The sequence below is a fragment of the Orcinus orca genome, chromosome 8 (genome assembly GCF_937001465.1).
Source record: "Orcinus orca chromosome 8, mOrcOrc1.1, whole genome shotgun sequence".
Classification (NCBI taxonomy): Eukaryota; Metazoa; Chordata; class Mammalia; order Artiodactyla; family Delphinidae; genus Orcinus; species Orcinus orca.
The window spans coordinates 77,445,302-77,460,912 of NC_064566.1; the positions used below are offsets into that span (position 1 = coordinate 77,445,302).

The 15,611-nt window shown below is 36.1% G+C and overlaps 1 protein-coding gene across 1 annotated transcript in view; it reads left to right on the forward strand.

Annotated features, from left to right (window-relative positions):
- CEP126 (centrosomal protein 126) overlaps positions 1 to 12,427 on the forward strand; it is a 118,398-nt gene extending 105,971 nt beyond the window's left edge. The window contains exons 11-12 of the mRNA XM_049714074.1: positions 2,481 to 2,549; positions 12,007 to 12,427. Of these exons, the coding sequence (XP_049570031.1) occupies positions 2,481 to 2,549; positions 12,007 to 12,067 (130 nt within the window). The 3' untranslated portion in view covers positions 12,068 to 12,427. The remainder of the gene's footprint in view (positions 1 to 2,480; positions 2,550 to 12,006) is intronic.
- Positions 12,428 to 15,611: the final 3,184 nt, after the last annotated feature.

Here is a 15,611-nt window from a genome sequence, read left to right on the forward strand (position 1 = left end):
GGAGTTTACATTTATAATGAGCGCATCCTTGCTCATATCCCTTCCATGTCTTCAGATTTCAAAACTGGACATTACTAGTTTGATTTTTTTTTTTTTAAGTTTTGCCTTGACTCTGGATTCTGGCAGAGATATACATATAAATGAAAAACAGTCATTGCATTCAGGAATTTTCAGTCCAACAGGGATAAAGACATAAATGCATAGTATAAACAAATAGCTGTAATGTAAGGTAAGATAAGACTATGTGATGCACAATCTTAGGAAATCACAAAAGGAAAAAATCATATCTGGCCAGATGTGATCAGGAGACATTCAGGTCTATGGAAAGGGCATCCTCAAATTAAGATATTATCTGTACTCTCACAATCCTCAATTTAAATGTTCAACAAAGAAATGTTATTTTAGAGAATTAATTGGATGCTTGTTCAATGGATTTTCATCGTGTGCCCTCAGTTATGAAATCTCGACAGGAGAAAGTAAGTTTATGCAAATACACTTCATTTCTTGTTATTTGGTTTTACATAAATAAAGTTATACTTGTCTTACTTACGTTTCATATTTTTGCTATGCTCTGGGTATAGTAGTGAATAATAGTAAGTAAGAAAGAGGCTGTCCCTGCTCTCATGCAGTTTATTATTTACCTCTGAGCACATGGTTCTTAGAAGTGACCTTTTCAGTGTGGCATTTTTAATGCTACAATTTTTAGACGGAACTCTTGGCAAAGGTCATTTCAATTCCTGATGTATTTTTTCATGGTTACTTTTTACATCCTAGTTGTGGTTTTTGCTCAATTTTTCATCTCCAGCAATTTAAGTAATTTTTGCAGTGTTAATTTTTCTGGGTCTGAATTTTGATTGTGACAATTTTTTGTCATTTATGATATCTATGATTCTTACTTCACTTAAGTGAGATAATACCTACAGTGACTGAGATCACTCTTCTATACACTTCAAATTAAGTTGAAAACAGTTCACTAAACACAAATGACTGAGCATGAATTGTAAATACTACTCAACAGGAAGAGAAAGTTACCTACTCAGCAAATTACTATCTTGTGCACATTGGTGCACTGTGTCATGTTGCTAGAGTATCTACTAACTGAAAAGTTAATGGTGTGGATTAGGGTCTGGTAGGATTGAAATCATTTTTATCTCATATCTTTTTCATTCTTTTTGACAGGTGGTAACCATTAGCTTTCTTAGTCTCTTTATCTCCAACATGTTACTCTTCCGTATTTTAACATCACTAACATAGGTCAGGAACCTTCTTTTTTTTCAGGGAAAATGGTATAAATTCACAGAATTATTAACTCCCTGTTTAAGCAGCTGGCATCAAAATTACTTGATCCCCCTCCTCCATCAATACTGCTTCATTTGTCATATTCTGCATAGGGATTTGAACATTTTATTCTTGTTTGCCCTTTTGTCTGCTATTTTTATTTTGTGTTACTTTACTATTTACTTAGATCCACCAATTGTTGACATTTTGCCACACTTGATTTATCTGATAGAGGGATGGATGGATGGATGTATGGATGGGTGGATGGATGGATGAAAGAGTAGAAAAAAATACATAGAATAGGATAGGATAAGACATACTTACACACACACAAACATACATTTTAACGAACTGCTTAAAACTAAATAACAGACATGATGATACTTCCCCTCTAAATACTTCAGCATACATCTTGTCCTAAGAACAGATACTCTCCTACATAACCACAATACTATCATCACACCCAAGAAATTTAATATCAGATATGATATTATCTGATACCCATTCCATATTCAGAGTTCTTCAGTTGTCTATAAAAAAGTCTTCTGTGGCTATTTTATTTCTCTGATCCAGGATCAAACCCAGGATTATACATTGCAATTAGTTGTCATGTCTTTTAACCTAGAAAAGTCTCTTTGCTCTTTTTCAATCTTTCATACACATTGACACTTTCAAAGAATCCAGACCAGTTATCTTGTTGAATATCCTGTAATCTGAATTTGTCTGATTGTTTTCTCATTATTAGATTCAGTTTAATATTTATGGTAAATGCAGAGTTTCAAAGTTTATGCTTTTATAGCCTGTTTGTTTTCTTTTAATCACCTGGACTTACTCCTACCTATATATTGCCTTCAAGTCTTCTATTTAACTGCTTGTTATTTAGAGTCCAGAAAACAGATATGCAAGCTTTTCGAGTTACGTTAAAGCAAATAAATAGGTACTTATTGCCTCCCCTGGGAATAAAGTGCATGGGCTTTAGATATACTTTGGTCTTCTAAAAGATTTTGAAATTTGTTCCTGGATCTCCATTGTATTTTATATACATAAAATTATTTAATATGCAAGTTCTAGAAAGGCAATATATAACCATATTCTTACACTTTCTGTATGTATGACACAAGAGACCATTAAAACTGTATTGTATTTACCAGGACAACTGTGGTATAGCCTATTTCTAGTCAATAGAGATTTTTCTAAAACAGATTTCCATCTCTTCAAACAATGGCAAAAATAGCTACTGAGGAGTATTTGTTATTTTGGAGATGTTGCAGGTAAGCTTTTTATCAATGTTTTTTATTATACATTTCAGTTCCAATGTTTTCATACCCATATGAACTTAACAAGAATTTTGTTTTTAAATTATACTGTCTTATATAACAACTTTACAATGTACAAGTATTATGTAGTTAATTCAGAAACTGAATTTCTCAGCCTAGCAACATTAATTATATAATATCAGGTGCCCCAATACTGAAAACCCAAATGTCCTTGGTTTAAGATTTGAGAATTGGGCTTCCCTGGTGGCGCAGTGGTTAAGAATCTGCCTGCCAATGCAGGGGACACGGGTTTGAGCCCTGTTCCGAGAAGATCCCACATGCCGCGAAGCAACTCAGCCCATGCACCACAACTACTGAGCCTGCCTGTCACAACTACTGAAGCCTGTACACTTAGAGCCCATACTTCGCAACAAGAGAAGCCACCTCAGTGAGAAGACTGCACACCACAACGAAGAGTAGCCCCCACTCACCACAACTAGAGAAAGCCCGCACGCAGCAACGAAGACCCAATGCAGCCGAAAATAAAAATAAATAAATAAGTAAATACACTAAAAGAAAAAAAAGATTTGAGAATTGATGCTTAATTCCCAGAAATTGTATCTATCTCTGGAAAATTCACAACTTGGGTGAAGTTTATATATTAATCCACTACTTCCCACCCCACACATGCGTGGTTTTGTTGTTGTTGCTGTTTGTGTATTTACCCCTTCTATTGCCCTTTGGGGTTTGTTCCCCCACACGAGTGATTGATGGTGTTGATTTGGGTTTATCTCAGGCATAGAAGTAAGCTGATGTATTCATTCTTGTTAAGGTGTTTAGCATGAATCTTAAAAGACACTTTACCATTTCAAAAAATCATTTTAAAAGATCTAAAACAATTTCAATCATTTAAAACCATTATATGGAAAGAACAATAATGAATTTCTAATAGTGGGATTTCAGGCACTTTAACACTTGAGTGAGAGGAATAATTTTGAGCAGGAAGCCTTCTCAGTATCTTTCATAGCACAGGCAATCTTCTGCTATTTCTTAGAGCAAGTGCAGTTCTGAGATTTCCAGAAGAAAAGTATTCAACCCACTCTTTCCTGTATCCCTTCACTGAACACTCATAATCAACTTAATAATTATAGTATCTATCCCCATGGAGCACCTGTGAGGATTATGTGAGATAATCACCCATGTAAAACATTTAAAACAGAGCCTGTAACATAATATATGCTAAATACATGTTAAGCTAAATTATTAGTATTATTGCCACCATAATGATTATCTTAATAAGTTTAAATTGTCTCAAAAAAAAGTAACATTCCAGAAAGTACTTACATGAAATTTACATGCAAAGTATAACTTTTCCTTCAAAAAAATAAGAATTATTCTAACAATTTGTAGTCCCACTTGCCTTTCCTCTTACAGTATCAATCTTCCATTCCAGACAAACACATTTAGAGTGTTTCACTTAGGTTCATGCCCTCTTCACTTATGTTCATGCCCTCTTCACTTATGTTCATGCCCAATTCCTATCTACATTATATTTTTGCTCTGCTCTTCAGGTACAACCATCAAAGCTCCAACTTAATGTTAGTTCTCCCATGAAGTCTGTGATCGATCCAGCTATGATATTCTCACCCTCCTCTGAACTTATCTGTTTGTATACATATACTCCATATGCACTTTTTTTAAACATCGTTATTGGAGTATAATTGCTTTACAATGTTGTGTTAGTTTCTGCTGTATAGCAAAGTGAATCAGCTATATGTAAACATATATCCCCATATCTCCTCCCACTAGCGTCTCCCTCCCAGCTTCCCTATCCCACCCCTCTAGGTGGGATAAGTTTACAAAGCTCAGTCACGAAGCACCGAGCTGATCTCCCTGTGCTATGCAGCTACTTCCCACTAGCTATCTATTTTACACGTGGCAGTGTATATGTGTCAGTGTTACTCTCTAATTTTGTCCCAAATTACTCTTCCCCCTCCCCGTGTCCTCAAGTCCATTCTCAACATCTGTGTCTTTATTCCTGTCCTGGCTCCTAGGTTCATCACAACCATTTTTTTTTTAGATTCCATATATATGTGTTAGCATATGGTATTTGCTTTTCTCTTTCTGACTCACTTCACTCTGTATGACAGACTCTAGGTCCATCCACCTCATTACAAATAACTCAATTTCATTTTTTTTTCTTTTCTTTTTTTCTTTTTGCAGTACACGGGCTTCTAACTGTTGTGGCTTCTCCCGTTGTGGAGCACAGGCTCCAGACGCGCAGGCTCAGCGGCCATGGCTCACGGGCCTAGCCGCTCCGCGGCATGTGGGATCTTCCCGGACCGGGGCACAAACCCGTGTCCCCTGCATCAGCAGGCAGACTCTCAACCACTGCGTCACCAGGGAAGCCCTCAATTTCATTTCTTTTTATGGCTGAGTAATATTCCATTGTATATATGTACCACTTCTTTATCCATTCATCTGTCAATGGACACTTAGTTGCTTCCCTGTCCTGGCTATCATAAACAGAGCTGCAATGAACATTGTGGTACATAACTCTTTTAGAATTATGGTTTTCTCAGTGTATATGCCCAGTAGTGGGATTGCTGGGTCATATGGTAGTTCTATTTTTAGTTACTTAAGGAACCTCCATACTGTTCTCCATAGAGGCTTATCAATTTACATTCCCACCAACAGTGCAAGGGGATTCCCTTTTCTCCACATCCTCTCCACAATTTATTGTTTGTAGATTTTTTGATGGTAGCCATTCTGACCGGTGTGAGGTGATACCGCATTGTAGTTTTGATTTGCATTTCTCTAATGATTAGTGATGTTGAGCATTCTTTCATGTGCTTGTTGACAATCTGTATATCTTCTTTGGAGAAATGTCTATTTAGATCTTCTGCCCCTTTCTGGATTGGGTTGTTTGTTTTTTTGATACTGAGTTGCATGAGCTGCTTGCAAATTTTGAACGTTAATCCTTTGTCAGTTGCTTCATTTGCAAATATTTTCTCCCATTCTGAGAGATGGCTTTTGGTCTTGTTTATGGTTTCCTTTGCTGTGCAAAAGCTTTGAAGTTTCATTAGGTCCCATTTGTTTATTTTTGTTTTTATTTCCATTACTCTAGGAGGTGGGTCAGAAAGGATCTTGCTGTCATTTATGTCATAGAGTGTTCTGCCTATGTTTTCCTCTAAAAGTTTTAGAGTGTCTGCCTTTACATTAAGTCTTTAATCCATTTTGAGTTTATTTTTGTGTATGGTGTTAGGGAGTGTTTTAATTTCATTCTTTTACATGTAGCTGTCCAGTTTTCCCAGAACCACTTATTGAAGAGGCTGTCTTTTCTCCACTGTATATTCTTACCTCCTTAATCAAAGATAAGGTGACCATATGTGCGTGGGTTTATCTCTGGACTTTCTATGCTGTTCCATTGATCTATATTTCTGTTTTTGTGCCAGTACCATACTGTCTTGATTACAGTAGCTTTGTAGTATAGTATGAAGTCAGGGAGCCTGATTCCTCCAGCTCCGTTTTTCTTTCTCAAGATTGCTTTGGCTATTCGGGGTCTTTTGTGTTTCCATACAAATTGAGAAATGTTTTGTTCTAGTTCTGTGAAAAGTGCCATTCATAGTTTGATAGGGATTGCATTGAATCTGTAGATTACTTTGGGTAGTATAGTCATTTTCACAATGTTGACTCTTCCAATCCAAGAACATGGTATATATCTCCATGTGTTTGTATCATCTTTAATTTCTTTCATCAGTGTCTTATAGTTTTCTGCATACAGATCTTTTGTCTCCTTAGGTAGGTTTATTCCTAGGTATTTTATTCTTTCTGTTGAAATAGTAAATGGGAGTGTTTCCATAATTTCTCTTTCAGATTTTTCATACTTAGTGCATAGGAATGCAAGAGATTTCTCTGCATTAATTTTCTATCCTGCTACTTTAACAAATTCACTAATTAGCTCTAGTACTTTTCTGCTAGCATCGTTAGGATTCTCTATGTGTAATATCATGTCATCTGCGAACAGTGACAGCTTTACTTCCTCTTTTCTAATTTGGATTCTTTTTATTTCTTTTTTTTCTCTGATTGCTGTGGCTAAAACTTCCAAAAACTATGTTGAATAATAATGGTGAGAATGGACAACCTGGTCTTGGTCCTGATCTTTGTGGAAATGGTTTCAGTTTTTCACCATTGAGAATGATGTTGGCTGTGTGTCTGTCATATACGGCCTTTATTATGTAGACATAAGTTCCCTCTATGCCTACTTCCAGTAGAGTTTTTATTATACATGGGTGTTGAATTTTGTCAAAAGCTTTTTCTGTATCTATTGACATGATCACATGATCCTTCATTTTGTTAATATGGTTTATCACATTGATTGATTTGCGTATATTGAAGAATCCTTGCATTCCTGGGATAAACCCCAGTTGATCATGGTGTATGATCCTTTTAATGTGCCATTGGATTCTGTTTGCTAGTATTGTGTTGAGGATTTTTGCATCTATGTTCATCAGTGATATTGGCCTGTAGTTTTCTTTCTTTGTGACATCTTTGTCTGATTTTGGTATCAGGGTGATGGTGGCCTCGTAGAATGAGTTTGGGAGTGTTCCTCCCTCCGTTATATTTTGGAAGAGTTTGAGAAGGATAGGTGTTAGCTCTTTTCTAAATGTTTGATAGAATTCGCCTGGGAAGCCATCTGGTCCTGGGCTTTTCTTTTCTGGAAGATTTTTAATCATAGTCTCAATTTCAGTGCTTGTGATTGATCTGTTCATATTTTCTCTTTCTTCCTGGTTCAGTCTCAGAAGGTTGTGCTTTTCTAAGAATTTGTCCATTTCTTCCAGGTTGTCCATTTTATTGTCATAGAGTTGCTTGTAGTAATCTCTCATGATCCTTTGTATTTCTGCAGTGTCAGTTGTAACTTCTCCTTTTTCATTTCTAACTCTATTGATTTGAATATTTCCGTTTTTTTCTTGATGAGTCTGGCTAATGGTTTACCAACATTGTTTATCTTCTCAATGAACCAGGTTTTAGTTTTATTGATCTTTGCTATTTTTTCCTTCATTTCTTTTTCGTTTATTTCTTATCTGATATTTATGATTCCTTTCATTCTGCTAATTTTGGTGTCTTTTTTGTTCTTCTTTCCCTAATTGCTTTAGGTGTAAGGTTATGTTGTTTATTTGAGATGTTTCTTGTTTCTTGAGGTAGGATTGTATTGCTATAAATTTCCCTCTTAGTACTGCTTTTGCTGCATCCCACAGGTTTTGGGTCATTGTGTTTTCACTGTCATTTGTTTCTAGGTATTTTTTGATTTCCTCTTTGATTTCTTCAATGATCTCTTGGTTATTAAGTAGTGTATTGTTTAGCCTCCATGTGTTTGTATTTTTTTTACAGATTTTTATCTTTAATTGATATCTAGTCTCATAGCATGTGGTAAGAAAAGTTACTTGATATGATTTCAATTTTCTTAAATTTTCCAAGGCTTGATTTGTGACCCAAGTTATGGTCTATCCCAGAGAATGTCCATGAGCACTTGAAAAGAAAGTGTATTCTGGTTTTTTGGATGGAATGTCCTATAAATATCAATTAAGTCCATCTGGTTTAATGTGTCATTTAAAGTTTGTGTTTCCTTATTTATTTTCATTTTGGTTGATCTGTCCACTGGTGAAAGGGGGTGTTAAAGTCCCCTACTATGATTATGTTACTGTCAATTTCCTCTTTTATGGCTGTTAGCATTTGCCTTATGTATGGAGGTGCTCCTATGTTGGGTGCATAAATATTTACAACTGTTTTATCTTCTTCTTGGATTGATCCCTTGATCATTATGTAGTGTCCTTCTTTGTCTCTTGCAATAGTCTTTATTTTAAAGTGTATTTTGTCTGATATGAGAATTGCTACTCCAGTTTTCGTTTGATTTCCATTTGCATGGAATATCTTTTTCCATCCCCTCATTTTCAGTCTGTATGTGTCCCTAGCTCTGAAGTGGGTCTCTTGTAGACAGCATATGTATGGGTCTTGTTTTTGTATTCATTCAGCCAGTCTATCTCTTTTGGTTGGAGCATGTAATCCATTTACATTCAAGGTAATCATTGATATGTAGGTTCCTATTACCATTTTCTTAATTGTTTGGGGTTGTTGTTGTGGGTCTTTTCCTTCTCTTGTGTTTCCTGCCTAAAGAAGTTCCTTTAGCATTTGTTGTAAAGCTGGTTTGGTAGTGCCTAATTCTCTTAACTTTTGCTTATCTGTAAAGGTTTCAATTTCTCCATTGAATCTGAATGAGATCCTTGCTGGGTAGAGTAATCTTGCTTGTAGGTTTTCCCCCTTCATCACTTTAAATATGTCCTGCCACTCCCTTATGGCTTGCAGAGTTTCTGCTGAAAAATCAGCTGTTAACCTTATGGGGATTCCCTTGTATGTTATTTGTTGCTTTCCCTTGCTGCTTTTAATATTTTTTCTTTGTATTTAATTTTTGATAGTTTGATTACTATGTGTCTTGGCATGTTTCTCTTTGGGTTTATCCTGTATAGGACTCTCTGCGCTTCCTGGACTTGACTGATTATTTCCTTTCCCATGTTAGGGAAGTTTTCGACTATAATCTCTTCAAATATGTTCTCAGACCCTTTCTTTTTCTCCTCTTCTCCTGGGACCCCTGTAATTCGAATGTTGGTGCATTTAATGTTGTCCCAGAAGTCTCTGAGAGTGTCCTCAATTTTCATTCTTTTTTCTTTATTCTGCTCCCTGACAGTTATTTCTACCATTTTTTCTTCCAGGTCACTTATCCGTTCTTCTGCCTCTGTTATTCTGCTATTGATTCCTTCTAGAGTATTTTTAATTTCAGTAATTGTGTTGTTCATCACTGTTTGTTTGTTCTTTAGTTCTCCTAGATCCTTGTTAAATTTTTCTTTTATTTTCTCTATTCTGTTTCTGAGATTTTGGATCATCTTTACTATCATTACTCTGAATTCTTTTTCAGGTAGGTTGCTTCTTTCATCTTCATTTATTTGGTATTGTAGGTTTTTACCTTGCTCCTTCATCTGTAACATATTTTTTGTTGTTTGTTTTGTTTTGTTTTGTTTTGATGGGTGGTGCTGTATTCCTTTCTTACTGTTTGTTTGGCCTGTGACGTTTAGCACTGGAGTTTGCAGGCAGTTGGATAGAGCCAGGTCTTGGTGCTGAGTTGAGGACCTCCGGGAGGCCTCACTCTGATTGATATTCTCTGGGGTCTGAGGTTCTCTATTAGTCCAGCAGTTTGGACTTGGAGTTCCCACCACAGGAGTTCGGGCTCGACCTCCGGCCTGGGAACTAAGATCCCTCAAGCTTTGTGGAGCAGTAAAAAAAAAAAAAGAAAGAAAGAAAGAAAGAAAAAAAAAAAAGCAGTACAATATCAAAGAATAAAAAACAAAATAAAATTAGAAAGATAAAAAATATATTAGGAGAAATTAAACTATAATTGAAACAACCAGTCACTGGGGGTTCCTCCCATCCCCTTAGGTGTCCATGGTCCCCCATCGGTGCCTGGTAGGTTCCCTAGTTGTGAGAAGACGCGAATTCTGCATCCTCCTGGTATGCCATCTTGACTCTTCCCTCTCCGTATGCACTTTTGTTAGTTGTCTTTATATGTGAATAATCTTCTTTAGAACTATAATCTGAGAGGCTATTTTTCACTTATCTGCCTACTTCACAGAAACTTGCACATACTAAATACTTGAAAATATTGGTTGAGAGTTTATGATTTTTTATCCATGGGCTTTGAATATATAAATTATCCACATTTTTCAGACTGCAATAAAATGCAGAGATTTATTTGAAACTGAAACTTTTTTTTAATATTCTGACCATTTTATACTCCATAAAAGTACAACTGTTTCTAGAGTTCTTCCAAAGCCCTTTACTGAGTGTTAAGATTTAATCAATTAATATTCTTTGTGACAACTGAATATTGTTGAGATATAATTAGAAGAAAGGAAACTCACACTTACTGGGTTCCTATCCTTGAAAAGCACTATGCCAAATGGTGTCACCCATATTCTTCTGTTTAATCTTCTCAGCTAAAGACATCAAGTAATTTTCTCAAGTCTCAGAACTCTTCAGTGGCGAACTAGGGTTTACAGTTTCCCATCTTCCCCCCAAAATCTGTTCCTTTTACAATTTTTATTTCAATTAATGACACCATCATATACCAAATTTCCCAGGGAGAAATTTGTATCTCATCCAGGCTTCTTATTCTCCCTTACCCCTAGTCAATAAATCCTGTTAATAATAAAGTGCATCTCAAATCCATTCACTCCTCTCCATTTCTACTGATAGTATCTTAGTTTAAGAATTCATCATGTCTCATCTAGACCATTTCAACAGCCTCCCTGTTTGCTCGCTCCACTGCCTCTTTCACACCACCACCAGAGTAATCTTTTTAAAGCACAAATGTGAACATATCACTCTCTCTCTTAAAACTCAACCTCAGTAGTTACACATCACCTAAAAGATAAAATTATATCTCCAGAGAACTACATTCAAGACCTTTTCACCCTCATCTCCAGTTGCTCCACAGCTCATAATTTACACACTCTTGAATAACAGGCAGGTCTCCCTGGAACTTCTTGCAGCTTCCAAGGCCCACACTGCTCCCACTGCCTCACAGGACTTGCTCGTAAATGTCTCTCTCCTACTCTTCTTTAAGACTTGACTTTAGTGTCATCCCCTTTAGATGGGCTTATTCAGCCCAAATTTTGTCCCATCCAAAATTTAGAATTTCTTCTTTTTGGCAAACCATAGCAGCCTGATTTTTTTTTTCTTTTTTTCCTTTTTGTAAAACCTATGATATTTGTCTCTTTTTATTTGTTGAACAGATATTACCTGAGTTCTTACCATGTGCCAGGCTGGGACTAGAAAGAGGAAAACACTTTCCTTTCCTGAAGTAGTGTGCATTATAATAGAGACAAAATGCAAACAATATAGGATAATAGGGTTACTGCAGGGCATCCTCAAGACACCCACCATGATTTTTCAATGTAAAAACTAGGAATCTTAGAAGCAGAATTTTTAGTTTGGAATATTGTATTTACTTTTTTAAATGAAATAAATTTAATGAATTTTTAGCAGTTACCTTCCCAAGCAACTTCTTTAGCCCAATATGTTGTTAAACTATTCCTAGGGTATTATATCGGCTCCAAGTGTCTCCTGTAGAAAATGAAATTATTAAGTTTTGACCATTTACACAGCAGATTATGATTTTAAAAAGCACCTCTTAAGCAAATCTTACCAAAGAGTAAAGATTATGGACTATTATGATTAGTATGATGCCTTATGTAAAGTGGTAGTCACTATGTTGAAACTGATGTATATGTAGCATTTGAGAAATTGAATTGTGAGTTTAGTTTTATTAAAGTCTGTATTTTGTAAGGAGATCCACCTTACAGATTTTACCTTAAAGTCTATGAATACTACAGTTAAAGAATATTCTGAAATTATGTTACAGAACAGCCAGCCAAGGACCAATCCATCCTGATGTTGGATCCGGATCACAGAGAAAACACTGATGAAGTATAACAGTAACATCATTATTTTTGAGAATCTCCTGTAAATATATCATATATTTATGCATTTGTTAATTATTAAAACACTATAGCCATAAAATAAAGGTAAATCATAACATGGGCAATGGAGATAAATTGACTAGTTTACATTAATGCTACAAATTATACTTTATTATGTTTTTATTGATAAATACATTTTTAATAAATGAAAATACTTCATTGTTTTTAATGAGTATGCTACTGGAAATAAAGTCATTGTATTTAAAAATAAAATAAGGCATTTTATTATTCAAATTATGTATTAGCTATAGTACTGAAGCTTGTTTTTCTGAAATTCCTAATAAATTCTACAAAATTTTTGTACAGCAGTGTAAAAAGTTTATGATTAATAATTCCTCTCATAAATAGTAATGCTATTTATTTAAGACTTTGAAGGATCTCTGTACTCAGAGATGTTACCAAGGGGTCTTGTTCTCAATTATGCAGGTTCAGAAATTAAAGTTATCACTTTATCCAGGGCTGATGGGTCTCTAAAAAACTGACTTTACTAGCAAAGCTCACAAGGTAAATGGTAAATATAAAAAATAAACTGCAATCTCAACTGGATTACTTGAATTGCCTGATCAGTATGTTCTTTTCCCAATAAGAATGTCTGCTGGAGAAACCAGATATATATTAGAAGTTTGTTTTTTTCAGTATAGAAACAAAGCCAAAAGTTGTATGATCATCAAAATTTTTTTTCACAGAATTATGACAGTCTCATACATCCTTTTATTTTCCATCAACTATTTCTACTTCATGTTCTCATCACCTCTCATCTGGACTATCTCAAGATGAATTTCTTACCTCTGGCACCAATAAGGCTGCTAGAATGGCATTTCTAAAGTGTGAGTGAAATGACCAGAATGAAAATTATATCAATCCAATCTTAAATGTTTTTAGAGCTTCCTCTCTGGCTACTAGAGAAAATTTACACTCCTGAGTGTGGCATGTAAGGCTCTTCATATTATGAGTCCTCCCTCCTTACCTACATCATCTTTAACACCTTTCTCACCACACCACTTATTCCAATATACTGAACTCTTTATAGACTCTCAAATACAACCTGCTATTTCATACCGCTCTGCTTGTACATATACTACTATCTTGGAATGCCTTCCCTTTCACTCTACTTACATCTGCCTAATAAAATTTAATTCATTCTTTTAAATTCTGTTTAGGTTGAATTTTCTCCAATTTTTCCTAATAATCATCTCTACTGCCTCCTGTATATAAATTAGGTACTTTGTACCCCAAACTGTAATTATTTGTGTGTATAAATGTCTCCTTCTAAATCAAGAGCTCCTAGAAACTAAAGATTGTCATTCGTTTGTGCCCTTAGGAATTAAAATAGGGTACATAGTGGCAGATCAAAATAACAAATAAAGGAAAAAATATTCAATTGTTCAACTTATCGAGCCCCTACTATGTGCTAGGTACTGCTCTGTGTGTTAGAGATACAATAAAAGACAAAACTTATTATTTGCCATTATAGAACTTAAATTTTAGTGAGGATTACAGATTTTAAAACATAAAACTATAACATCAGATAGTTATACAGTATACCAAATGAAAACCAGAGCATGGTAAGGGACAGAGAATGATGGGAGTACTATTTTAGAGACAGAGGTAGAGTGCTCAGAGAAGGGGTCTGAGAAGGTGACATTTGAGCAAATATCTGAGTGAGTAGGAGAGCTAACCTTGGTGGTAGTAGAATAGAATTCTACATAGAGGGGACCTTCCACAAGAGTGTGCTTAACATGTTTAAGGAATAGAAAGGCTAGCATGGCTACTGAGCGGCGAGCAAGGCAGAATTGCTGGGAAATAATGTAAGAGAGGTAGCCACAGGAAGGACCATCTAGGGCTTGTAGGCCATGGGATTTCAGTCTAGATTTATGTGAATGAATCCTTTGCAGGGTTTAGGGTAAGGGAGGAACATGATCCTTTTAAAGGATCACCCCGGTGTCTGGAACATATATTTAGGAGAGGGAAGAAGGTAGCAAGTATTTAAGGAGGGGAGCAATTAAAGAAGTTTTGCAATAGCCTAAGTGAGAGACGTTTATGGCTTGGATCAGGTTAACAATGGTGGCAGTAATAAGCGGTCAGATAAAGAATATATTTTGAAATATTTTATGATGGAATGGATGTGAAATAAAGAAAAGGAGCAATCAAGGATGATTCCAATGTTTTTGGGCCTGAGTACCTGTGTGAATGATGGAACCATTTCCTGAGATGAAGAATACAGAAGGAGAAGCAGGTTTTGGCTGAAAATCCATTTTTAGGTTTAAGATGCTTATTATCTATCCAAGTGGTGATACTAAATAGGCAGTTAAATACACAAGTCTGGAATTTGGGTGTGTGGCCCTGAGTCAACATGTAATTTGGGAATTGCCAGTGTGCAGATGATGTTTACAGCCGTGAAATTAGTTGAAATCACCTGCAGAGAGAATGTAGCTAGAGAAGAGATCTGAGCAGAGAAGAAAGAAATTGTCTCAAGAAGGAGGGAGGAATCAACTGGGTCAAAGCTGGTAATAAGTTTGGGTTAAATTAAGACTGAAAAACTCCCACTGGATTTGGCTACCTGGAGGTCACTGGTGGTTTTTTTTTTGCGGTACGTGGGCCTCTCACTTCTGTGGCCCCTCCCATTGCGGAGCACAGGCTCCGGACGCGCAGGCTCAGCGGCCATGGCTCATGGGCCCAGCCGCTCCGCAGCATGTGGGATCTTCCCAGACCGGGGCACGAACCCGTGTACCCTGCATCAGCAGGCGGACTGTCAACCACTGCGCCACCAGGGAAGCCCCTCACTGGTGGTTTTGACAAAAATGATTCAGCAGAGTTTTGGAACAAAAATCTAATTGGAATGGGTTCAAGAGGGAGTAAAAAAAAAAAAAAAAAAAAAGATAATAAGGTATTACCAGAAATTTTATAGGAATAAACTTAAAAGTTAGGCAAAATGGAACTGGTTAGCAGAATTATGGTCCCCCAAGATGTTCACATCCTCCTCTTCAGGACACGTGAAGATATGACCTTAGATGGCAAAAGGAACTTTGCAGATATGACTAAGTTAAGGATATTAAGATGGGGATGTTATCCTGGGTTATCTGGGTGGATTCAGTGTAATCATAAGGGTCCAGATAAGTAAAAGAGGAAGGCAGGAGGGTCAGTGTTAAAGTCAGAGAGAGATATGCATATTATGCTAAACTGCAGGTTTTGAAGATGGAGGAGGGGACCACACCCTTAGGGATACAGGTGGCCTCTAAAAGCAAGAAAAGGTAAGGAAACAAATTCTGCCCTAGAGCCTACAGAAGTAACAGTCCTATCAACACCTTGATTCTAGCCCACAGAAACCCATTTTAGATTTCTGATCTTTAAGTAACAAATTTATATTGTCTTAAGACACTAAGTTTGTGGTATTTTGTTACATCACAATAGGAAACTAATACACCATTTTACATAACATAGTCCTGGGTTATGGGGATTAGAAAGTGACTTTTTTTTTTTTTTTTTT